This window comes from Coenobita brevimanus, chromosome 80 (assembly GCF_032717465.1).
Source record: "Coenobita brevimanus isolate Jiangsu-jjx chromosome 80, ASM3271746v2, whole genome shotgun sequence".
NCBI classification, from domain to species: domain Eukaryota; kingdom Metazoa; phylum Arthropoda; class Malacostraca; order Decapoda; family Coenobitidae; genus Coenobita; species Coenobita brevimanus.
The window spans coordinates 19304962-19331460 of NC_137033.1; the positions used below are offsets into that span (position 1 = coordinate 19304962).

A 26499-nucleotide genomic window follows, 5' to 3' on the forward strand; every position below is an offset into this window, starting at 1 on the left:
GTAAGGGTGAGCGTGGGTGGATTTAAATAGGAGTGTGAAAAAACGTTAACAAGTTTAGTGCAATGAAGCTTTTATCTGAGAAGAGCTGGAATGAAATGTAAAAAAAAAAAAAAAAGTCTGGAAATAGAGTGAAATAGGGAACCCGTCTGGAAAGAACTTGAGTGACATAGGAAACCAGTCTTGAAATATCTAGAATGAGACAGCAAACCCATCTGGAAACAGGTACACTGAAACAAAAAACCACGCCATTGGACTGGATAGATTGATATAGAAGGTTTAATAGATGTAACCCCAATACTCCATCCTTCACCATGGATTGTGTGAAGGGGGAAGTGAGCTGTGTATTGGGGAGGGCCAGAATTGCCTGTTCTGAGTGACACCTTCCATTTGCTCTTTTCGGAAACCGTGATTGGGATTCCTACCTATACTGATCAATGCCAGACACAGAACTAGCATACGCAATATTCTGAAAGGTTGATGAAGATCGTTGGTGAAAGTGAATGAAAAAAAGAAAGGAAAAAGAAAGGAAAGGAGAGAGAGAGACTGTTTTTATTCATGCCGGACACAGGACTAGCATGCGGAACACTCTGAAAGGTTGATGAAGAGCGTTGATGAAAGTGAATGAAAAAAGAAAGGAAAAAGAAAGGAAAGGAAAGAAAGAAGCTGTTATTATACACGTGTATATAACATGTTTGGCCACCTTGCACCATGCTCTGAAACCTGATCCATTCAACACGGTAAGGTGGATGACCTTAAGACCAGGCCTGTCCCGTCCAAGGTTGGCAGCATCCACAAATACAGACATGAGGAGAGTGTTGGAAAGCGTCAAGGGATATAGACATGTCCATATAAAACGAAGTGATTGATGATTAAGTTACATAATTACTCAAGTTAAAGGATCACACTAGAAAAAAATAGAGATAGAAATTGAGTATTTTGCTTATTACCATTTTTAAAACAGTCTTTGTTACACTGTCCTGTTGTGCTTCCTCTTGTTGTACTTCCTCCTGTTGCGCTTCCTCTTGTTGTACTTCCTCCTGTTGCGCTTCCTCTTGTTGTACTTCCTCCTGTTGCGCTTCCTCTTGTTGTACTTCCTCCTGTTGCACTTCCTTCCCCGTCAACTTCCTCCTGTTGCACTTCCTTCCCCGTCAACTTCCTCCTGTTGCACTTCCTCCTGTTGCATTTCCTCCCATTACACTTCCTCCTGTTGCACTTCCTTCCTCTTCATCTTCTTCATATAATTCCCTTCGGTTGCATTTCCTCCTTTTCTACTTCCTCCTGTTACACTTTTCTCCTTTTCCTGTTACACCTATCTACTGTTCCAGTTAAGCTCTCCACTCTGTTACGCTCCTTTTACGGCCTCCTCTTGTTCCTGGTATGCTCTCTCCACTCTGTTACGCTCCTTTTACTGCCTCCTCCTGTTCTTTTACGTTCCTGTTACGGCCTTCCTCTCAGACGCCTCCTGTCGATTCGCCGCTGTCTGATGCTCTCTCTTCTGTTCCTTTTATTGGCCTTTTGGATATAGGGATAGGGGGGAGACTGGCCTGGGGAAGTGTGGTGACTGTGAGAGAGTAAGTGTGAGAGAGTGAGCGAGTCAGTGAGTGAGGGAGTGTGAGAGAGTGAGAGAGTCGTACAGTGAGGGAGATGAGAGTGTGTGAGAAAAGTGAGAGAGTGAGGGAGGTGGTGGGCCGGGTTGGAAGATGCTGTAGTCACTGGATGTGAGAGAGTGAGAGAGTTGGAGAGAGTAAGATGAGCGAGAGGTTGGGTTGATAGATACTTGAGTGTGAGGGAGTGGCAGCAAGTTAGAGAGAGTAAGAGAGTGTGAAACGAGTGGAAATGTGTGTGTGAGAGAGAGAGAGAGAGAGAGAGAGAGAGAGAGAGAGAGAGAGAGAGAGAGAGAGAGAGAGAGAGAGAGAGAGAGAGAGAGAGAGAGAGAGAGAGAGAACAACAGAATAGGACACGATAGAGTGAGAAGTAAAAAAAAGTGAAAATGGGATAGTGGAGAGAGAGTTAGAGAGAGAGAGAGAGAGATGGGAGGCCAGAAAGGGAGATGTAAAAAAGGCGAATGTGAGAAAGTGACCGAGATACAGTGAGAGAGTGAGACATGAGGGAGTAAGAAGTAAAAAAAACAATTACTTCTAGATAATATAAAGGAACATTTGACAGGTACTGCACCTTAGTATGATTCTCTCTCTCTCACACACACACAAACACACACACACACACACACACACACACACACACACACACACACACACACACACACACACACACACACACACACACACACACACACACACACACACACACACACACACACACACACACACACACACACACACACACACACACACACACACACACACACACATCAAAACGATAAAAAATACACCTACTTTGGCCACATCCTATAGCAGAGCACAGTTCTTTGCCACGAAAACACGTGCACTGGTTACACTCCACTATTCGCCTTGTACCATGTATGCATCCACCGGCGCCTGTAGCAAGAGAAGAAGAAAACAAAGGCTTAAAGAGGAGCATATTGAGTGGCGTGGGAGGCTTCGTAGCACCCTTTTCTTTGCGATCTATTTAGTCTGTTAAAATTCACTCCTCGTGTTTGGTACAAATGAGGACAGATGTTCGGCTTGTTTCACCTTCTTTACTTCGCACTGTCCGCTACTGGCTAATATTCATAAGCTGGGGGAGAGTTGGTATGTTTCTCTGCCCATGTAAGATTCTCTATGATATATCAGGAAGGAAAGTAACGGACATGCCCAAGTGTGAAGCAGACGTTGGTGAGCTAATATTTGTTCCTTGTTGTACTCACGCTGGCCTCCAACTAGTGCCAGGAGCCCCATCAGAAACAGGAACATTAGAATCCCTCTCATTGTGCCGTAGAGGGTTAAGGTGACGGAGCTGTGACGCGATGTGGTTGTGATGTGCTGGTAAAGTGAGATGGTGAGGTTGGGCGACGGGGTTGTTGTGAGGTGGGTGGCACCTGAGTAGCGTGGATGCCAGCTTCCATCACTTACAACTCACTGCCTTTCATTTTCTTTGATCATGTAGTCAGGTAGATCAGATAGATATAATGAGCCCCAGTTAAAATGATCTTCAACTACAGTGAGTGGAAATTTTGCGTCCAGGTGTAAGGAAAAATTAGTACATATATAGAGTATATGGATAATAAACTGCTGACGTCAGAGCTATAACCTGTGCACCAAGGACGGAAGGCGAGGCTGTGAAAGTGTGAGACAGGAACTTGTGTCCAGTATTCTCGTCAGCTATGCTCTGTTCACTTTCACTAGGCGTAAAATTAGCATCTTACCAGCTTGACTAATGGGCTAGAATAAGAGATTAGCACTTGGGTATGATACTAGTCATGAAGAAGTGCTGTGGAAAGGCTGTAGAGCCTCATTATCTTATTATGTTACAAAATGCTGAGCTAAAATAAAAAATGAACACTTGAATATCGTGCTAGTCATGTAGAAGTGCCATGGGAAGGACGAAGAGACTTTGCATGATCTTGTTCATCCATTGATTTAAGGGAAATAAGCTACAAAGGGACGAAAATCTTGGCCAAGTTAAGGTGAATGAAGTGTAGGGGATTCATTTACACTTCTTCCATACCACTGCTTTTCTGTATATGGTGCGATAATATTCCCTTTTTTATTATTATTATTTTAAATTACGTCGATATATGAAAAAAAAAAAATACAAGAGAGTATTCAAGTGTAACATGTTAAGAGCAAAATACATAGCTTAGGAAGAGGTGCTATGGAGCTGCCTGAACGTAAGAGAATACGAACGTTAGAGTATGACGGAGAGAAGCAGGAGAAGATGCACGATTTTTGTGGATGGTTGTACTTGTCCTGTGCGTGTGAGAATGCTATCCGCCCACTCACCCACTCACCCACCCCACTCACTCACTCTCTTATCCACTCATTCACCCACTAACTCAACAACTCACGTACCCACCCACTTACACACTCACTTACTTACGCACCCAGGTACCCAATCCACTTAGTCACTCACCCACGCATTTATCCACATATCAGGACTCCATATTATAATTACAAATCATAATAGATAGATAGATAAATAGATAGATAGAGAATGAAATGGTAAAGTTAGCGAAATGGAAACTAGAACAGGCGAAGTCAACTATGTTCGTCATGATCCAAGATCTCCCATCTTATGGAACGGAGGTACTGAGCGACAGGAACAACATCACACGTACTCGCCAAAAGCGCGGTTTGTTCGACCTGGGTGGCGCAGTTCTTGGGAACATCTTTGGATTGCCTACAGAGGATGACCTTAAAGAAATAAACAACAAATTTAATAAGATAGCTCAGGTACTAACATACCAAGATAAATTCATCACAGGACAGAACTCAGCAATGAAGACAATTGTGAAAAATCTGAAACAAGCAGAAAACATAGCTCTCGAGAGTGTAGATAAAATAAATGAATTGGAGGGAAACGTTACACTTTTCCAACACTTCTCCATCATCACAGAACATATTGACACGATTCTACTACAATTAGAGAACACTAGAGATCGTTTCAGGGCACTTATGCAAGGAATTTCGAATGCTGGTGATGGCAAGATCACAATTGACTTACTCCCAGTTCATGAGCTACGTCAGATAGTTAGTCAAGGCATACATAAACATAAATTGAAGCCGTTGTTCCTCAGTAGGGAATTTATGCAATATTACCCATATTTAGAAGCAACACTAACACCAACATCATTGGTAGTTCATGTACCATTCATCACTGAAGACCTGTTCACAGTATACCAAATACACCCCTTCCCCTATAAAAATAACAACACTTTGGTCATCATCAACATCAACACAGACACCGAACTCATCATGGTCTCCAAGAGACGGGACATTGTCACTTTCGCAAGTGAATCAACGATTGAACGAAAGTGCCGCACATCCTTACATGCTGTTCATCTTTGTCCTGCGTACATTTTCACGTTTCAGCCTACTGGTACAGTCCCTTGTGAAATGGCTATCATCAGAAATGACAATATTCATCATCATTGCAACTTCACTTTTACTCCAGATAAACTTGTACACTATCAACACATTGGACACTCACAGTTTTTTTATTTCCCTCATAACACATCAGTTTACATAGTCTGTCCAGATATACCACTATCTCATACATCAGCATCAGGATTATACATAGCACCAGACTACTGTGCGGTATTTACACCAGCCATGTCTACTTTATCCACCATGAATCACTACGCCTTTCTCAATCATACACACAAACATTTCCACCCACTGCCTGATATGAACTTAGACATGAGCACAAGTATTAAGCTGACTTCACCTAAGTTTGAAACTATGCAGCTGATCAATGAAACAATGAAGCCCTGGAAAGATTTGAGTTTGAGTATGTTCAACCCATATTATGTGTATAGCCCAGCACCTACTGTCTTTATAATCTTCTGCATTGTAGTTGCAGTACTGCTGTTCGCAATGCACAGAATGCATGCAAGAATAGCTAATTTGGAGTCATTATTTACTCGTAGTGGGGGGAGAGTTAACATCAAAGTTAACCCCCCTGAATGAAGTGTATATATTTTGTATATAGTATTAATTTTATATATATATATATATATATATATATATATATATATATATATATATATATATATATATATATATATATATATGATACAAAGAAGAATGACCCATGTATGGCAGACCAGTACCATTATCTTTAAATGAAATATTAGTAACTCTTACCATAATCTTAATTTTAAACTATTTTTTTTCTTGCATGTATGCATTTCACTACAATAACCCAAGTACATACTGTATTACAGTTCAATAATTTACTTTTATGCATTTATTCAAATATGTATACAACTTGTTTAAAATGTAATATTACTAAATAATCACTATTTACTATAAATATTATATGTATACAATATTCATACAATTATAGCCAACGGCCATACCACGTTGAGTACACCGCTTCCCGTTCGATCAGCGAAGTTAAGCAACGTTGGGTCTGGTTAGTACTTGGATGGGTGACCGCCGGGGAACACCAGATGCTGTTGGCATCCCTACGTCAAGTGGGGTTGGTGGAGGATTAGTGCCCCTCCCTGTAAAACAACTAACTCTAAGCCCTTGGCCACCCTGTCTGGGATACATGGCGTCTGGCAATGAATGAATGAATGTTACTTTTACAATATTATGTATTTCACTTAATTAGCTTATAAGTTCATTATAATGTGTATATAATATGTATTAATATGTTAGGACTATTAACTGTCGATGGTACGCCATTTTCGCGTGACCGAGCAGATATCAGGACTCCATATTATAATTACAAATCATAATAGATAGATAGATAAATAGATAGATAGAGAGACAGATAGAAGCAGGGAGTCAGATGATGAGAAGGTATTGTGTCTGCGAGAATCGAGCAATGCTAAACATGCTTACACACTCTTAACTCAAGGAATGCTTTATAGGCACACGACAGCGCATAGTGACCATACACAAACATACACACATACTCACACACAGGCTTCTAGAACTTTCCACCCACAAGGAACACACGTGATACGTCTCCTGTTTCACCAGAATTTAGGAAAGAGAGCTCAGAAGGAGAGAGGCCTTAGAACAGGCAGGTCAGAAGGAGAAAGGGCTTAGCAACTTGAGAGAGAGACTGAGAGAGCGAGACAGGGAGACAGGGACTCTGCTCAACTCACTCGTGAGTGAGAGACTTGTTAATATTTCCAAGACAAATAATAATAGTCCCATACTATTCTTTACCTTTCCTGTCACTACATGACAAATGGGAAAGAAGATTATCTATTTACAAGCTACTCCAATATAACAACCGCTCGCCCACAAGTCTAATATATATATAACTCAACTACAAGTAACCACAAAGGAACTACAAAGTCTTTTTATGACACACACTCTCCCACCTACTCACCATTCACACACCAACCCACTCACTCAACCACTCATTCACCCACCAACTGACCATTCACCCCTCACTAGCCCCGCATCCCTCACTCTCCCGGTCACTCACCCACCCTTCTAACCTTGAAAGCAGTGTCCTGTGCTTTGTTGGGAAATCCCGGAGCTGACGGATATGGAGACAGGTGCTTTCGATAAAGAGCCAGGTGAGGTTATTAAGTCATTTGTCTCGTAAATGTTCGTGTTTTGATCTCTCTCTCTGTCTCTGTCTCTGTCTCTGTCGATCTCTCTCTCTCTCTCTCTCATTGTGCTGCGGCATGTTTAGATGGAGGAATGCTACTCAATAAACAGCTTATCCAAACGTGGGTAAAATGCTTCTGTGTTTTGACGTACATGAACACGCCTTATTTACACCCGTTAAGTTCATGTTTGTGTGTGTTGCAAGACGATGATGACGATATGCATTTTTACGCCATGAACAACAGAAAGCCAGCAAAAGTTCGTGTTTGTGTGTTTGTACTGTGATGATGATGATGATGATGATGATGATGATGATGATATGCATTTTTACGCCATGAATTACAGGAAGCCAGCAAAAGTCCGTGTTCGTGTGTTTGTTGTGTGATGATGATGACATGTATTTTTACGGCAAGTACTATCCTCTCTAAGGCATCTGGTGATCTAAACTCATTTCACTTCAACTTGGCTCAGAATTGGGAGAGAGAGAGAGAGAGAGAGAGAGAGAGAGAGAGAGAGAGAGAGAGAGAGAGAGAGAGAGAGAGAGAGAGAGAGAGAGAGACAGACAGACAGACAGACAGACAGAGGAGAACGTAATAACGTATACTATAGATTTTTATTAATTCTCTTCATTACTCAGCGACATTGGAGCGCTTTTAAAAGCTAAATAAAATGGTTTTGTGGCAACAAGAATAAGATGAAAAAAAAAATCACCGAGGATTTAGTGTTTAACTCGTAATTTGCTCTTTTTCTAGCTCTCCGTCTACTCCTTCTGCCACTATGATTATCTCTTTCGCTTCTACAATGTGCTGGAGAGGGATGCCTTCACGTGGTGACACTCTGCCCGGATATATAAACATCCCTCACTCCCCTCCCTGTCCCCCACAAGGAGGATGGTGGAATGCAGGAGGACAAATACTGCGTCCGTGTATCGTTGTGAACATAATTATTGATACACTTGCTAACGATAAATTGTCAGACAGTGAACAGTGACTTTAATAACTCAGGGATACGATCTTCGGGTGCTGGAGAGGGACTGCAGGAGAGGGAGCTACTTCAGCATGCTGTCCAAACTTTTTATTAGTAACAAACAAGACATTAGTGTGAAACTGAGATAATAAATCACTGAGAAAGAGGTGCTACTGAGCCTCTTATGTCCCGGGAAGATATTAAGGTGCAATGAGGAAAATAAATGGCTAAGGAAAAGATGTTAAGATGTCTTTAAAGCCATCTAGAACACGTGCTAGTGGCTTCGGAGTGTCCTTTCTTCCTAGCCCTGTAACTCCTCCCTCGTGATGCACAACTTGAGGGTGCAGACAGCCTTGTCGTCGGCGCAGTGGCAGTCGTTGCAATCCTTCTTCCAAGACACAGTTCCCTCGCATTCAGGGGTGTCGGCGGCCAGGGTGTCAAAGGCTGGAGAGGAGACGAAAAAGGAGGTTAGTTCTGAGGGGGGTTAGCCCTGAGTAGGTTGGTGGATGAAATTACTTGATCTGTCATTACTTGACTGGTTGATAGAAAAACTGGTTATGAATAGATTGGTTTCCTAGATTATATGATTTGTTTTGGGCAGATTGGGTGACGAAAATACTTGATCTGTGATGGGTCGATTGGCTGATTATATCACCTGTCTGTTGTGAGTAAACTGATTGGTTAGAACACCTGATCTGTTATAAATTGACTAGTTAGAACACCTGATCTGTTGTGAGGAGTTTGATTGATAAAAAAAAAAAAGAAGAAAACTTATCTGATGTGAGTAGACTGACTTATGACAGTATATGGGACTATTTGTAATATCTTCTAAACATTAGATGCGTAAAATGTTGCTAAATATTTTCTTCACTCATACAGCTATCAAACAGTTCACAGTCAAATTATAGTTAGAATACAAAAAAAATCTGTGATGATAGCTAGCATTCTGGATACTTGTTTATCCTGATAACTGGTAGGAGCTTTAAAAATGGGAAGTCTGATGATCCCACGAACGTAAAGCCAGAGGTCATTGCCTTTAAATACAGTAGAATATAATCAAGACATGGAAGATGTTTTCTCGCTAATCTAAATATTTTGTGTATTGTGAACGCTCCCAGGCTTCTGTATTTACTTTCAGCTATAGGACATGGTCTGGCGCTAGCTTGGATTGATTACTAGAGTTGTACCGACGAAGAGAAGGTTAATCAATCAGTCTTTATGTAATCAAAAAGTTTACAGCTCGCGTATGGTACAGTAGAAACTACTGAGAGATATGCATGGTGTAGGAGACAGTTTTGAGAGATTTGAGTTCTTCCAACTATGAGAGGAAAATTTATCAGTCATTACGTAATAAAGAGTAGATTTTTTTTTTTCTTTCTTGCGAGACTTTCATGGCGGAATAGATAGTTTTGAGAGACTTATGTGGCGGAGTAGATAGTTTTTCCAGACTTCCGTGAGTAGAAAATATTGCCAAAATGACATGGTGAGGTTGATAGTTTTGCCAGAAGGTTAGAAGCTGAAATTGGGGTAGTACAGTTTGGGTGAAATAAGATTAGAGATAACTGAAGAGATACAATGGGCGGAGAGAGAGTTCGTGACCTCGTTTAGCCAGACTTACATGACGGACATGACCTTCTGGTGCAAGACTCCTTCCCGTTCGTGCAGCGGCACCAGTTGCATTGTTTCCTCCAGCGTCCTTCACCCTGGCACTCCGTTTCTTCGTCACCAGCAGCTCGCCCTGGTCTTGGCCTGATAGCTGTGGGAAGTAGTGGGTGGGGGTTAGGGGGTGGTGTGGTGTAGAGAGTGGGGAATGATGTGGATGGTATGTGGGGTGATGTGGAAGTGAGTAGTGATGTGAATGATGGGAAGTGATGTGGATGGCGTGTGAGGTGAAGTAAGGAATGAGGAGTGATGTGTATAGTGCGTGGGGTGTGCTTGATAGTGGATGATGATGTGGATAATTAGTGTGTGGGATGATGTGGGCATTGGGAAGTGATATGAGCAGTCAGCGTGTGACATGATGTGGAAGGTGAGAGTTATGTGGATAGTTTGTGTTGGAAATGATGTGGATAGTTAGTGTTGGGTGTGATGTGGATAGTTAGTGATGGGAGTGATGTAGATTGTTAGTGATGGGAGTGATGTGGATAGCATATAGGGTGTGTGGACGACGGGATGTGCTGCCCACATCACTAAGATACTGTCTGGTGATTTTTATGCAATTGTGCTTCCTTTTCCTTCATTTCTGATTCCTACCTAACCCATTATTTTCGATGGGAATTTGGACTTGATCCTTTAAGATTTGTATAACTGACAGGAGCCAAATGAAGTCGTTGTTTGGACCTGGTGTGGGATTCTCAAAGCTTATTGATTTAATATCGATTCCTCATCGTAACATAGATATGTTGGTGTAGGAAAATTAAGATCCTTGTCCTTCCTCCAAGAACAAAGCTCAGGAGGTAGTAACAATTGTAACCCCAGGTTCATCTGACATGTGAACCCTGTGGACTGCAGGCCAAAGTTTTCATCTTCCTGTAGTCCACCATTCTCCTTTCGGGGGATAGCGAGCGAACTGGGGGGTGTTTGTATAAGTGGGCAGTGTAGCCGCCCAGTGATATCGGTACCACCACGTGAAGGCATCCCTCTCCAGCACCAAATGTGAGCAAACAGAGAGAATCGACTGTATTCATATGCACAGCGTGGTCAGTAAATAACGCCCCATTAGAACCCAACGTAGCAATATCCCATGTATTGCGCTGATGGCTCAGTCGGCTGGTGTGGGCGTTTTTGTGGCATTTGGGGTTAAAAAATGAGTAAGTGATGCAGGGTAGATACTGAACACACCAACTGAGCCGTCGCCAAAACACACGAGAAAGAGCACGATGGAATGGAAGTGGAGCGTTGGAAATGGGCCCCCTTGTGTGCTAGAGAATCTCACCCCTGTTGGATGAAAGAAGGTAGATTTTACGTACGGTAGAGGCAGGCTATTTCGGTGCAGACGGGGACTCCATTACTGCAGAAGCATTGGTTACAGCCATCGAACCACCGCGACCCCTCCTTGCATTGCTTCGGGATGGCTGTGCAGCGAGAAAAGGGTGAATTAAATAAGTTGCAAAATAATAGCAGTAGTAAAAGTGATAGTTGTAATGGTAGAGGTAGTAGTAGTGGTTGTATTATTATTATTATTATTATTATTTCTATTATTTTTATTACTGTTATTATTATTATTATTATTATTATTATTATATTACTATAATTATTAACGATATCGTTATCATTATCATTATTATTAATATAATTAGTTATAATTTGAAGCTAATCAGGTTGTGAACCTTCCCAACCGCAGGAAATCACCCTTCACGCTAGTCATAATACAGTAGCACAGTAGTATGCATTTACTGTAGCGGCCGTTTGAACACGCCTGACATGGACGGGCAGCTCTACTGTACACGTTCAAGCCGTGTTTTTTTCCCTTTGGCTTCTGAAGAGCAACTGATCCATAGCAAGCAAGATAAATATTCTAGACCTCGTCATGTTCAAATACGAAATGGAACACAAAGGAAATATCGCCAAACTACACAAGGGCACCGATTATTTCGCCGTACCATACTACTTTCACTCTAACTTGGCCTAAAATTGCCATCCTCCAATTGTAACAATATATTGACGCTGGAATATAATGCTAGCCATGAAACAACGCTATGGAAAGGATGTAGTGTCGTGGTAACTGACAGGAGCCAAATGAAATCGTTATTAGGTCCTGATGTGGGATTCTCAAAGCTTTTTTAAGATTGATTCCCCGTCGTAAGTTAGATGTTAGTGTAAGAAGAAGATCCTTGTCTATCCTCCAAGAACAAAGCTCAGGAGGTAGTAACAATTGTAACCCTATGTTCATTTGACATGTGAACCCAGTTGACTGCAGGGTAAAGTTTTCATCTTCCTGTAGTCCACCATTCTCCGTTTGGGGGATAGCGAGGGAACTGGGGGGTGTTTGTATAACTGGGCAGTGGAGCCGCCCAGTGATATCGGTACCACCACGTGAAGGCATCCCTCTCCAGCACCAAATGTGAGCAAACAGAGAGAATCGACTGTATTCATATACACAGCGTGGCCAGTAAATAACGCCCCATTAGAACCCAACGTAGCAATAGCCCATGTATTGAGTTAATGGCTCAATCGGCTGGTGTGGGCGTTTTTGTGGCAATTGGGGTTAAAAAATGAATAAGTGATGCAGAGTAGATACTGAACACACCAACTGAGCCGTCGCCACAACACACGAGAAAGAGCACGATGGAATGGAAGTGGAGCGTTGGATATGGGCCCCCTTGTGTGCTAGAGAATCTCACCCCTGTTGGATGAAAGAAGGTAGATTTTACGTACGGTCAAGGCAGGCTTTTTCGGTGCAGGTGGGGACTCCATTACTGCAGAAGCATTGGTTACAGCCATCGAACCACCGCGACCCCTCCTTGCATTGCTTCGGGATGACTGTGCAGCGAGAAAAGGGTGAATTAAATAAGTTGCAAAATAATAGCAGTAGTAAAAGTGATAGTTGTAATGGTAGAGGTGGTCGTAGTAGTAGTAGTAGTAGTAGTAGTGGTTGTATTATTATTATTATTATTGTTGTTGTTGTTATTATTATTATTAGTTATTATTATTATTATTATTATTATTATTATTATTATTATTATTATTATTATATTACTATAATTATTAACGATATCGTTATCATTATCATTATTATTAATATCTATCTATCTATTGCCAGATGCCTCAATCCCGTTTGGGGTGGCCACAAACAAATCGCCTCCAAGTCGCCCTGTCCCCCGCCATTTCACTGCCCTGCTCCCAACTCACACCCCCCTCTCTCATATACCTCTCCACCCCATCCCTCCATCTCATCCTCGGCCTCCCCTCCCTCTTCCCCTCCACCTCACTCACATACACTCTCTTCGTCAGTCTTTCACCCTCCATCCTCTCCACATGGCCAAACCACCTCAGTGTGTTCCTCATAACGCTTCCTATCACATTCACATCCACACCACAACGCTCCTTTATATCCTCATTCGTCAGCCTGTCTCTCCACCTGACTCCACAGGCTCCTCTTAAATAACTCATTTCCACTGCTCTCACTCTTGACTTGTGTCCTTCCAACAATGTCCAAGCTTCACTTCCGTACGTTAGAGTTGGTATCACAATACTGTCATGTAGTAACTTTTTCACTTCCATGCTCACTTCCCTGTTTCTTATCACTGCTTTCAAAGAACCAGCAATCTTTCTTCCCTGCTGTACCCTTTCAAGCACTTCACCCTCCAAACCTCCATCCTTACTCATCACACTACCCAAGTACTTAAACGTACTCACATTTTCCAATTCCTCACCATCCAACCTCGCTGTACATTCACTGACTTCACCTCTTTCGAAGACCATCACTTTACTCTTCCCTACATTCACCTTTAGATTCCGTTTCTTACACACTCTCTCAAACTCATCCACCAAGCCTTGTAGCTCCCCTTCGTCTTCACTCAACAACACAGTATCATCTGCAAACAACAGTACAGGGAGTTTCCAAACACTATCCTCTCTCACCAGGGCCACTCCAACATCCACTACCCTACCTTGTACCTCTTTTATTACCCCATCCATGTACAGATTGAACAACCATGGAGACAAGACACATCCCTGTTTCAACCCAACTTTCAAAGAGAAAAATTCACTTAGTTCACCATCCGCACGCACTGCAGCCTTCGCACCATCGTACATACTCTTCACAGCATTCAACAAGTTCCCATCTACTCCATATATTCTTAACACTTTCCACAATCCTTGTCTATCCACCCTGTCATATGCTTTCTCCAAATCCTTGAAAGCCGCATACAACTTCTTTCCCTTCTCTAGAAACTTTTCCACTAAAGATCTAAGAATGAATATCTGATCTACACAACCTCTTCCCTTCCTAAAGCCTCCCTGTTCTTCTCCAACTAATTTCTCTGTTCTTTCTCTAACTCTGTCTATAAGTATCCTACCATACACTTTTCCTATTATACTAAGAAGACAAATGCCCCTATGATTACCACACACTTCTTTTTCCCCTTTTCCTTTGTACAAGGGAATAATTATACCTGACTTCCAATCCTCCGGGACTCTACCTTCCTCCCAGGCTAATCTGCACATCTTCCACATCCATTCTACTACTATCTCTCCCCCATGCTTCAGCATTTCACCACACACTCCATCAATTCCTGGGGCTTTCCCCGATTTAACTTTCTTCATTGCTTCCACAACTTCTATCCTACTGATTTCTTCCTGTCTTCTCACCTCCCTCCTTCTCCCAGCCATTCCCCAGCCACTTATACTCGCATTACTTCCATCCTCTACGTTCAACAATTCCTTAAAGTGTTCTCTCCATCTGCTCACTTTTTCTCCCTTCTCCACTAGTAACCTACCATTTTTATCTTTCACTCCCCTGCTAACTTCACTTCCACCCTGTCTTAATCTTTTCACATCTCTCCAGAACATTTTCTTAGAGTCCCTCCACTTTACACTCAAATTCCTTCCAAATTCCTCATCCACTCTCTTCTTACTCTCTCTTACTAATCTTTTCACCTCTCTCTTTCCACATATAACTCTCTCTTTCGCCTCTCAACTTCTTCCACGCCCCTATTTCTCATCGATTCATTGTATGCTTTCTTCTTTTGTGCCACAGCCTGTATCACCTCTTCAGTCCACCACGCTGTTCCTTGCACCTCCCTCCGTCTTCTCTTCCTTCCACACACCACATCACATGCTGCACATATTTCTTCTGTAAATATCTTACACACACCTTCCACGTCTCCCATCTGCTCCAATTCATATTTGCCCAATCGTTCCTCCACTTCTCTCTTATACTCTGCCTTTTTCTCATCCTCTTGTAACCTTTCCACTCTCCTTGCAACTACTCCTTCCTCTCGTCTTTCCCTTCTTCTATTCCTCCATCTTACTTGCATTCTAATTCTGGCCACCACCAAGTAGTGGTCAGAAAGTCCACTCCCCCAACCTCTATACACTCTTGCATCCTTTACACATCTTCGCATCCTTTCGTCCACACACACATAATCAATCATTGCCTTCCTTTCATTCAGTTCACCACCCACCCTTCTCATCACTCGCCATGTATACCTGTGAATCATTTTATGCCTGAAGAGGGTATTGGCTATCACCAACCCCCTCCCAACACAAATGTCCACTAACGCACTCCCATTCTCATCTATCTCTGCAGGCACACCCCACTCACCAACTATTCCATCCACCTTCACATTTCCAACTTTACCATTCATATCACCAATCAAAAACACTCTCTTATTCCTTCCAAACTTTTCCATGCACACTTCCACATTTGTCCAGAACTCTTCTCTCACTCTTCTAGCACGATCTTGCGTTGGCGCATACACACACACAATCGCCCACATTTGTATTCCAACTTTCAACTTTACCCACACAATCCTTGACCCAACTGATCCATACTGTCTTATGCTCCTCTTCCATCTTTTACTCACAACTATACATACTCCTTCCTTTGCCCTCTCATTCTCACCTACTCCTGCACATATACCCCATCCATACTCCCATTCTCTCACACTTTCTCCTCTCCATTTTGTTTCAGTTATTCCACATACATCCACTTTCGCACCCTCAAGCACCTGGACAATCTCACTCTCTTGCACCTCATCATTCGCTCCTCTTACATTCCATGTACTCATTACCAAGTCCTTTGTCCAGTCCTGGGTCGTCATCGTTTGGTCAGTCCTTGTCCGAGGCTTCTTGTTTGTTTTTTAAGTTAATTGTTTTCCGGGGAGGGGCACTAACCCTCCGCCAACCCTTTTAGTCGCCTTTTACGACAAGCAGGGATACTGGGGGAGTATTCTTGAAAACCCCCCTACCCCCAGGGGGTATAATTTGAAGCTAATCAGGTTGTGAACCTTCGCAACCGCAGGAAATCTCATTGTATTTAGAACCCCTTCACGCTAGTCATAATACAGGAGCACAGTAGTATGCATTTACTGTAGCGGCCGTTTGAACACGCCTGACATGGACGGGCAGCTCTACTGTACACGTTCAAGCCGTGTTTTTTTCCCTTTGGCTTCTGAAGAGCAACTGATCCATAGCAAGCAAGATAAATATTCTAGACCTCGTAATGTTCAAATACGAAATGGAACACAAAGGAAATATCGCCAAACTACACACGGGCACCGATTATTTCGCTGTACCATACTACTTTCACTCTAACTTGGCCTAAAATTGCCATCCTCCAATTGGAATGATGAGTTGTAACAATATATTGACGCTGGAATATAATGCTAGCCATGAAACAACGCTATGGAAAGGATGTAGTGTCGTGGTAACTGACAGGAGCCAAATGAAATCGTTATTAGGTCCTGATGTGGGATTCTCAAAGCTTTTTTAAGATTGATTCCCCGTCGTAAGTTAGATGTTAGTGTAGGAAGAAGATCCTTGTCTATCCTCCAAGAACAAAGCTCAGGAGGTAGTAACAATTGTAACCCTATGTTCATTTGACATGTGAACCCAGTTGACTGCAGGGTAAAGTTTTCATCTTCCTGTAGTCCACCATTCTCCGTTTGGGGGATAGCGAGGGAACTGGGGGGTGTTTGTATAATTGGGCAATGGAGCCGCCCAGACATATCGGTGCCACCTCGTGAGGGCATCCCTCTCCAGCACCAAATTTGAGTAAGCAGAGGGAATCCACTGTATTCATATATAAACTGCGTGGTCAGTAAATAGTGCCCCACTACAGTCGCGGTGCACAAGTCTGAGGTTGTCATTATCGTACCATGGCAAACCAACCATTCAAAAGTGCGTCCCATTCTGTATCATATTATACACGAATCATATTATTATTATGCACGAATATATTATACACGAATATTATTATACACGAACATATTATACACGAATCATATGCGTCTCATATACACGAAATCAGACGCACTTTTGAATGGTAGGTTGCCAGGGAATGATAATAACAACCTCAGAGTCGCGCGCCGCGACTATAGAAACCAACGTAATAGTATCCCATGTATTGCGTTAATAGCTCAGTCGGCTGGTGTGGGCGTGTTTGTGGCATGTGGGAAAAGAAATGAATAAGTGATACAGGGTAGATACTGAAAACACCGACTGAGCCGTACCCACAACACACGAGAAATAGCACGGTGGAATGGAAGTAGAGCGTTGTATGTGGATCTCCTTGTGTACCAGAAAATCTCCCCCCTGTTGGATGAAGCAAGGCAGATTTTACGTACTGTCGGGGCAGGCTTGTAGGGTGCAGAGGGGGAATCCATTTCTGCAGACGCATGAGTTACAGCCATCGAACCACCCCGACCCCTCCTCGCACCGTGCGATGACTGTGCCATGAGAAGAGGGTGAATCAAATAAGTTGCAAAATAATAGCAGTAGTAGAAGTGATAGTAGTAGTAGTAGTAGTAGTAGTAGTAGTAGCAGTAGTAATAGTAACAGTAGTGGTTGTATTATTATTATTATTATTATTATTATTATTTTCGACAATATCATTATCATAATTATTACTATCATTAGATATGATTTGAAGCTCATCAGGATGTGAACCTTGCCGACCGCTGGAAATCTCACTGTATTTAGAACCCCTTCACGCTAGTCTTAATACAGTAGCACAGTAGTATGCATTTACTGTAGCGGCCGTTTGAACACGCCTGACATGGACGGGCAGCTCTACTGTACACGTTCAAGCCGTGTTTTTTTTTTTTCCTTTTGGCTTCTGAAGAGCAACTGATCCATAGCAACCAAGATAAATATTCTGGACCTCATATGGTTCAAATACGAAATGGAACTCAAAGGAAATATCTCCAACCTACAGACGGGCACTGATTCTTTCACTGTACCAAACTCCTTTTACTCTAACTTGGCCTAAAATTGCCATCCTCCAATTTGAATGCTGAGTTGTAACATATTGACGTTGGAAAACAATGCTAGTCACGAAACAACGCTATGGAAAGGATGTAGAGGCGTGGTATTGCCCTTGTCAGCCACTGAGCTACGTGGAAGATGAAGCAAGAAGATGAAAATTTAAACCAAATTTAGGTGAAAAAACCATAGCAAGAACCTACACTCAACCCGACAAAGATCTCTAGCCCCTTTCATCTCAGTTGATGGTCAAATGTAGTCAGACTGGAAGGCATAAATAGCGTTTTTTTTTTTTTTTTTTTTTTTTTTTTTTTTTTAACATGAAGATCCGAACGCCTTTCAGCTCAGTTGATGGCCAATCGCAGACAGACTGGAGTGTCGATTTGACTAGTAACCAAGGCTCACCAAATTTAATACAGCCACAAGTTATTACACTGAGCCAAAATCAAATTGTGGCGGGCATATAAAGTGGGTAATTTGCCCCTTCATGTTTTTTTTTCTTTTCCCTCCGTGTCCGATCTATTAACGACATATACAGACTTTTACACAGACACAGACACAGCCATTACAACACATCGACTTTCACATGCACCACTCTTCCTATAGATACCCCTTCCTTACTCGTACTTTGCCGGCACGAGGAAGAGCTAATTCTAGGTATCACTCTCTCCCTGGGGGCACATATGGTCTGTTACGGTTTACAAATACAGAGAGACATGGCTGGTACTTACGCTGGGCTTCAGTAAGTGCCAGGAACCCCACGAAGCACAGGAAGACGAAAACAGCTCTCATGGTTTCGCCGGGGTTGTGATGTGACTGCAGGATTGTGGCTGGTGATGTGGTTGGTAGTGTGGTGTCCTGTACAATGGTAATCCCCCACCAACCGGCTCCGGTATTTATCTCTCTCGTCTCTCTCTCACCTGGGGCGCACGGGATGCCAGGTCTCGCCTTTCACTGCACTACACACAACACACGTTCCTGGTGGTAGGGGCAAGAAGTGTAAATATGTCAGCTATTTTTCTGACTGACATGCTCTGTTTTATATGCAGTAGATTAGATACAGGTAAAGGGAAAATTTTCGATGCCATTTCTCGTTTCTCACTGCATTTAGCTCACAGCTATCATTCTTGGGAATTCCAGTGAGAAATATGAGTGTATGAACCAGGCTACTAAGTCTTTTTTTTTTTTTTGAACAATGTATTTTCTTATCTGTAACAGGTGATAATAGAGATAAAACAAAAAATATTGTGTGTTAGCAAGAGATATGATAATGGCTTATATTCTCGTCGGTTAAGTAAGCTCCGTAACATCTCAACCTTAGCGGCTTTTTTTTTTTGGATATGGCAAGTTAGTATTCTTTTGTGTGCTATTTATGTAGAGTATGGCGATATTGGTAGGAATTTTGCCATCATCATCATCATCATCCGGACCTCCATTCCAACCCTAGGACAGGGTGAGGAGTAGCAATGTCCAGACAGTCCAAATTTGCCAAATCCAATGGGCCACACTTCCATTCACTCATCATTTAAGCCCCCGGAATCCTGGCTCTATCGGATACGCCAAAAACATTCACCACGTTTTGTAGCTTCACATAAACGTATCTGATAGAGTCAATCCGGACGCTGCCACGTTGAAAAGGGGTGTCAGATCCCTGATGAAGCACTTCTTCTCACAACATTCATCCAGTTCATGTTTGTGTGTGTTGCGAGATGATGATGATGATATGCATTTTTACGCCATGAATAACAGGAGGCCAGCAGAAGTCCGTGTTTGTGTGTTTGTAGTGTGATGATGATGATGATGATAGGCATTTTTACATCATGCACTATCCTCTCTAAGGCATCTGGTGATCTATACTCATTTCACTTTAACTTGGCCCAGAATTTCGTCCTTTTGCTGATCATTTCACGTACCTCAGTGGAAGAAAAAGACAATACTACCATTTCACATTCTCTACGCAGCATTTCTTTGTGATTCGCACCATATTCTAGCTTTAATTTACTGTTGCGACTCAGAATTGAAGGTGGAGAGATGGCAAATTTAGGTTAGCTTAGAGTAAAAGGGGTGTAGCTTCAGGTCCCTGCACATCGAAGGGGGTAAGATGGGGTTGAGAGAGAGAGAGAGAGAGAGAGAGAGAGAGAGAGAGAGGAGAGGGTAATAACGTATGCTGTTGATTTTCATTAATTTTATTGTTTACTCTGCGACAAGGGGGTGCTCTTTAAAACTAAATCAAATCGTTCCGTGGCAGCAAGAATTAACTGTAAACAAAAAGTAAAAATTACCGTGGACTTAATATTTAACTCGTATTTTGCTCATTTTCCATCTCTCTCCTACTGCTATGATTATCTCTGTTGCTTCTACTACGTGCTGGAGAGGGATGTCTTCACGTGGTGACACCAGTATAACGGGGAGGAGGATCTGCCCGGGTGTATAAACGTCCCTCACTCCCCTTCCTATCCCCCGAACGGAGGATGGCGGAATGCAAGAGGACAAATACTGCGTCCTTGTATTGATACACTTGCTAACGATAAATAGTCAGACAGTGAACAGTGACTTTAATAACTCAGGGATACGATCTCCGGGTGCTGGAAAGGGACTACAGGAGAGGGAGCTACTTCAGCATGCTGTCTATACTTTTATTAGTAACATAGACATTAGGGTGCAACTGCGATAATAAATCGCTGAGAAAAAGGTGCTACTGAACCTATCTAGGAAGATATTAAGGTGTAATGAGGAAAATCAATAGTTGAGGAAGAGGTGTTACGATGTCTCTAAAGCCATCTAGAACACGTCTAAGTGGCTTCGGAGTGTCCTTCCTTCCTAGCCTTGTAACTCCTCCCTCGTGATGCACAGCTTGAGGGTGCAGACAGCCTTGCCGTCGGCGCAGTGGCAGTCGTTGCAATCCTTCTTCCAAGACACAGTTCCCTCGCAGTCAGGGGTGTCGGCGGCCAGGGTGTCAAAGACTGGAAAGGAGACGATAAAGGAGGTTAGTTCTGAGTGAGGTTAGCCCTAAGGGAGTTTAGTTCTGAATGAGGTAAATTCTGAGGGAAATTAGTCCTTAGGGTGGTTAGTTCTGAATGAGGTAAGTTCTGGGGAGGTTAGTTCTGAGGGAGGTTAGTTCTGAGGAGGTTAGTTCTGAGGGAGGTTAGTTCTGAGGGAGGTTAGTTCTGAGGGAGATTAGTTCTGGGGGAGGTTAGTTCTGAGAGAGGTTAGTTCTGAGGGAGGTTAGTTCTGAGGGAGGTTAGTTCTGAGGGAGGTAAGTTCTGAGGGAGATTAGTTCTGGGGGAGGTTAGTTCTGAGAGAGGTTAGTTCTGAGAGAGGTTAGTTCTGAGGGAGGTTAGTTCTGAGGGAGGTTAGTTCTTAGGGAGGTAAGTTCTGAGGGAGATTAGTTCTGGGGGAGGTTAGTTCTGAGGGAGGTTAGTTCTGAGGGAGGTTAGTTCTGAGGGAGATTAGTTCTGAGGGAGGTTAGTTCTGAGGATGGTTAGTTCTGGGGGAGGTTATTTCTAAGAGATGTTAGTTCTGAGGGAGGTTAGTTCTGAGTAGGTTGGTGGCTCAGATGACTTGATCAGTCATTGGCAGACTGGCTGATAGAAAAACTGATCTCATATGAATAAATTGGTTGCCTAGATTATCTGATCTGTTTTGGGCAGATTGGTTGACGAGAATACTTGATCTGTGATGGGTTGATTGTCTGATTAGAACACTTGTCTGTTGTGAGTAAGTTGTTTGGTTACAACACTTGATTTGTTGTGAACAGTTTGATTGATTAAAAAAGAAAACTTATCTGATGTGAGTAGACTGACTTACAACAGTATATGCGACTATTTGTAATCTTCTCTAAACCTTTTATGTGTAAAATATTGCTAAATATTTTCTTCACTCATATAGCTATCAAACAGTTCACAGTCAAATTATGCTTAGCATAAAAAAATCTGTAATGATAGCCAGCTTTATGGATACCAATTTCTCCTGTTAATTGGGTAGGAGCATTAAAAATGGGAAGTCTGATCCCACGAGAGGTCATTGCCTTTCAATAGAATATAATCAAGACATGGAATATTTTTACTCTAATGTCTAAATATTGTGTGTATTGTGAACTCTCCCAGGCTTCTGTATTTACTCTCAGCTAAAGGACATTGTCTGGCGTTAGCTTGGATTGATTACTAGAGTTGTACCGACCAAAAGAGAGTTAATTAATCAGTATTTACTTAATCAAAGAGTATACAGTTCGCATATGATGGAGTAGAGACTGCGAGATTTGCATGGTCAAGTAGAGACTTTTGAGAGACGTACATGGTGGAGGAGACACTTTTGAGAGATTTATTTGAGTTGTTCCGACCATGAGAGGTTAATTTACTAATCATTACGTAATCAAAGAGTAGATTTTTTTTTTTATTATTTTCCCTGCCAGACTTCCATGGCGGAGTAGACAGTTTTGAGAGACTTACATGGCTGAGTAGATAGTTTTTCCAGTCTTTAGTGAGTAGGAAATTTTTCCAAAATGACATGGTGGGGTTGATAGTTTTGCCAGAAGGTTAGAAGCTGAAATTGGGGTAGCACAGTTTGGGTGAAATAAGATTAGAGATAACTGAAGAGATACAATGGGCGGAGAGAGAGAGCTCGTAACCTCGTTTAGCTAGACTTACATGGCGGACATGACCTTCTGGTGCAAGACTCCTTCCTGTTCGTGCAGCGGCACCAGTTGCATTGCTTCCTCCAGCGTCCTTCACCCTGGCACTCAGCTTCTTCGTCACCAGCAGCTCGGCCTGGTCTTGGTCTGATAGCTATGGGAAGTATTGGGTGGGGGTTAGGGGTGGGGTGGTGTGGAGAGTGGGGGTGACGTGGATGGTATGTGGGGTGATGTGGAAGTGAGAAGTGATGTGGTTGATGGGAAATGATGTGGATGGTGTGTGGGGATAATTTGGGAATGGGGAGTGATGTGCGTAGTGCGTGGGGTGAGCTTGATAATGGATGATGTGGATATAATAAGTGTGTGGGATGATGTGGGCATTGGGAAGTGATCTCTACAGTTAGTGTGTTGCATGATGTGGAAAGTGAGTGCTATGTGGATAGTTAGTGTTGGAAATTATGTGGATAGCTAGTGATGGGAGCGATGTGGATAGGTAGTGCTGGGAGTGATGTGGATAGTTAGTGGAGTGATGTGGATCGTGATGGGAGTGGTGTATATTGTTAGCGATGAGAATGATGTGGATAGTGTTCAGGGTGTGTGGACGGTGGGATGTGCCGCCCACATCATTATATGCAATTGTGTTTTCTCTTTATTTCAGATTCCTACCTAACCCATTCTTTTAGGTGGGACTTTGGACTTGAGAATATCTGTGTAACTGACAGGAGCTAAATGAAGTCGTTGTTTGGACCTGATGTGGGATTCTCAAAGCTTATTGATTTAATATCGATTCCTCGTCGTAACATAGATATGTTAGTGTAGGAAAATTAAGATCCTTGTCCTTCCTTCAAGAACAAAGCTCAGGAGGTAATAAGAATTGTAACCCCTGGTTCATTTGACATGTGAACCCAGTGGACTGCAGGCTAAAGTTTTCATCTTCCTGTAGTCCACCATTCTCCTTTCGGGGGATAGCGAGGGAACTGACGGGTGTTTGTATAAATGGGCGGTGGAGCCGCCCAGTCATATCGGTGCCACCACGTGAAGGCATCCCTCTCCAGCCCCAAATGTAAGCAGAGGGAATCCACTGTATTCATATGTACAGCGTGGCCAGTACGTAGCGTCCCACTAGAAACCAACGTAGCAGTATCCCATGTATTGCGTTGATGGCTCAGTCGGCTGGTGTGGGCGTTTTTGTGGCATTTGGGGTAAGAAATGAATATGTGATGCAGGGAACATACTGAACACACCAACTGAGTCGTCCCCACAACACACGAGAAATAGCACGATGGAATGGAAGTGGAGCGTTGTATGTGGGTCCCCTGTGTGCTAGAGAATCTCACCCCTGTTGGATGAAGGAAGGCAGATTTTACGTACGGTCGAGGCAGGCTCTTAGCGTGCAGAGGGGGACTCCATTGAAGCAGGAGCAATGGTTACAGCCATCGTACCACCGCGACCCCTCGTCGCAACTTGGAATGTCTGTGCCGCGAGAAGAGGGTGAAATGAATAAGTTGAAAAATAATAGCATTAGTCGAAGTGATAGTATTAATGGTAGTGATAGTTGTAGTAGTAGTAGTAGTAGTGGTAGTAGTAGTAGTCGTGGATGTACTATTATTATTATTATTATTATTATTATTATTATAACTATAATTATTTTCAGCAATATGATTGTCATTATTTTTACTATCATTAGTTATGATTTGAAGCTCATCAGGATGTGAACCTTGCCAACCGCAGCAAATCTCACTGTATTTAGAAACTCTTCACGCTGGTCATAATACATTAGCACAGTAGTATGCATTTTCCTTAGCGGCCGTTTGAACACGCCAGACATGGACGGGCAGCTCTGCCGTACACGTTCAAGCCGTGTTTGTTTCAGTTTGGCATCTGAAGAGCAACTGATCCATAGGAAGCAAGATCAATATTCTAGACCTCATATGGTTCAAATACGAAATGGAACACAAAGGAAAATATCGCCAAACTATACACGGGCACCGATTCTTTCACTGTACCATACTCCTTTCACTCTCACTTGGCCTAAATTTGCCATCCTCCAATTTGAATGCAGAGTTGTAATAATATATTAACGATGGAAAATAATGCTGGCCATGAAACAATGCTATGGAAAGGATGCAGAGTCGTGGTATTGTCCTTTTTCAGCCACTGAGCTACATGGGAAATGAAGCAAATGGAAGAAAATTTTAAATGAAAATAAGGTGAAAGAACCATAGCAGGAACTTACACTCGACCTGACAAAGATCTCTAACCCATTTCAACTCAGCTGATGGTCAAAATGTAATCAGACTGGAAGGTGTAGAAGCGTTTTTTTTTTTTCTTTTTTTTCTAACATGAAGATATGAACCCCCTTCAGCTCAGTTGATGGCCAGTCATAGACAGACTGGAGTGTCGATATGACTAGTAACCAAGGCTCACCAAATTTGATGAAACCGCGAGTTATTCGACTGAGCCAAAACCAAATTTATGGCGGGCATATAAAGTGGGTAATTTGCCCCTTCATGTTTTTTTTCTTTTCCCTCCGTGTCAGATCTATTAATGACATATAGAGACTTTTACACAGACACAGACACAGCCATTACAACACATCGACTTTCACATGCACCACTCTTCCTATAGACACCCCTTCCTTATTCGTACTTTACCGGCACGAGGAAGAGCTAATTCTAGGTATCACTCTCTCCCTGGGGGCATATGTGATATGTTACGGTTTACAAATACAGAGACATGGCTGGTACTAACAGTCGGCTTCAGTAAGGGCCAGGAACCCCACGAAGCACAGGAAGACGAAAACAGCTCTCATGGTTTCGCAGGGGTTGTGATTTGGCTGCAGGATTGTGGCTGGTGATGTGGTTGGTAGTGTGGTGTCCTGTACAATGGTAATCCCCCACCAACCGGCTCCGGTATTTATCTCTCTCGTCTCTCTCTCACCTGGGGCGCACGGGATGCCAGGTCTCGCCTTTCACTGCACTTCACACAACACACGTTCCTGGTAGTAGGGGCAAGAAGTGCAAATATGTCAGCTATTTTCCTGACTGACATGCTCTATGTTATTTGCAGTAGATTAGATACAGGTAAAGGGAAAATTTTCGATGCCATTTCTTGTTTCTCACTGCATTTAGCTCACAGCTATCATTCTTGGGAATTCCAGTGAGATATATGAGTGTATGAAGCAGCCTACTAAGTCTATATTTCTGAACAATGTATTTTCTTATCTGTAACAGGTGATAATAGAGATAAAAGAAAAAGTATTGTGTGTTAGCAGGAGATATGATAATGGCTTATAATCTCGTCGGTTAAGTAAGCTCCGTAACATCTCAATTTTAGAGACTTATTTTTGGATATGGCTAGTTAGTATCCTTTTGTATGCTCTTTAAGTAGAGTATGGCGATATTTGTAGGAATGTTGTCATCATCATCATCCGGACCTCCTTTCCCACCCTAGGACAGGGTGAGGAGTAGCAATGTCCAGACAGCCCAAATCTGCCCAGTCCAATGGGCCACACTTCCATTCGCTCATCATTCAAGCCCCCGGAATCCTGGCTCTATCGTATACGCCAAAAACATTCACCACGTTTTGTAGCTTCACATAAACGTATCTGATAGAGTCAATCCGGACGCTGCCACGTTGAAAAGGGGTGCCAGATCCCTGATGAAGCACTTCTTCTCACAACATTCATCCAGTTCATGTTTGTGTGTGTTGTGAGATGATGATGATGATATGCATTTTTACGCCATGAATAACAGGAGGCCAGCAGAAGTCCGTGTTTGT

The 26499-nt window shown here is 42.6% G+C and overlaps 3 protein-coding genes and 1 non-coding gene across 4 annotated transcripts in view; 2 read left to right on the forward strand and 2 right to left on the reverse strand.

Annotated features, from left to right (window-relative positions):
* LOC145409197 (trypsin-1-like) overlaps positions 1-8029 on the forward strand; it is a 46566-nt gene extending 38537 nt beyond the window's left edge. Inside the window, exon 10 of the mRNA XM_080279689.1 lies at positions 7949-8029. Within this exon, the coding sequence (XP_080135815.1) occupies positions 7949-8029 (81 nt within the window). The remainder of the gene's footprint in view (positions 1-7948) is intronic.
* Positions 5967-6085, forward strand: LOC145409416 (5S ribosomal RNA). Its single transcript, XR_013899080.1, has one exon. It is a non-coding gene; the product is annotated as a 5S ribosomal RNA (ribosomal RNA).
* LOC145409174 (uncharacterized) lies at positions 7904-18944 on the reverse strand. The gene is made up of 5 exons (XM_080279661.1): positions 18821-18944; positions 12540-12644; positions 11132-11236; positions 9781-9918; positions 7904-8606 (listed from the first exon to the last, which is right to left on the reverse strand). The coding sequence occupies exons 1-5, from the start codon at positions 18879-18881 to the stop codon at positions 8464-8466; spliced, it is 552 nt and encodes a 183-aa protein (XP_080135787.1). The 5' UTR covers positions 18882-18944; the 3' UTR covers positions 7904-8463.
* A 1351-nt stretch (positions 18945-20295) lies between these two features.
* On the reverse strand, positions 20296-25594 carry LOC145409176 (uncharacterized). Its single transcript, XM_080279663.1, has 4 exons — positions 25471-25594; positions 24091-24192; positions 22736-22873; positions 20296-21052 (listed from the first exon to the last, which is right to left on the reverse strand). The coding sequence occupies exons 1-4, from the start codon at positions 25529-25531 to the stop codon at positions 20910-20912; spliced, it is 444 nt and encodes a 147-aa protein (XP_080135789.1). The 5' UTR covers positions 25532-25594; the 3' UTR covers positions 20296-20909.
* Positions 25595-26499: the final 905 nt, after the last annotated feature.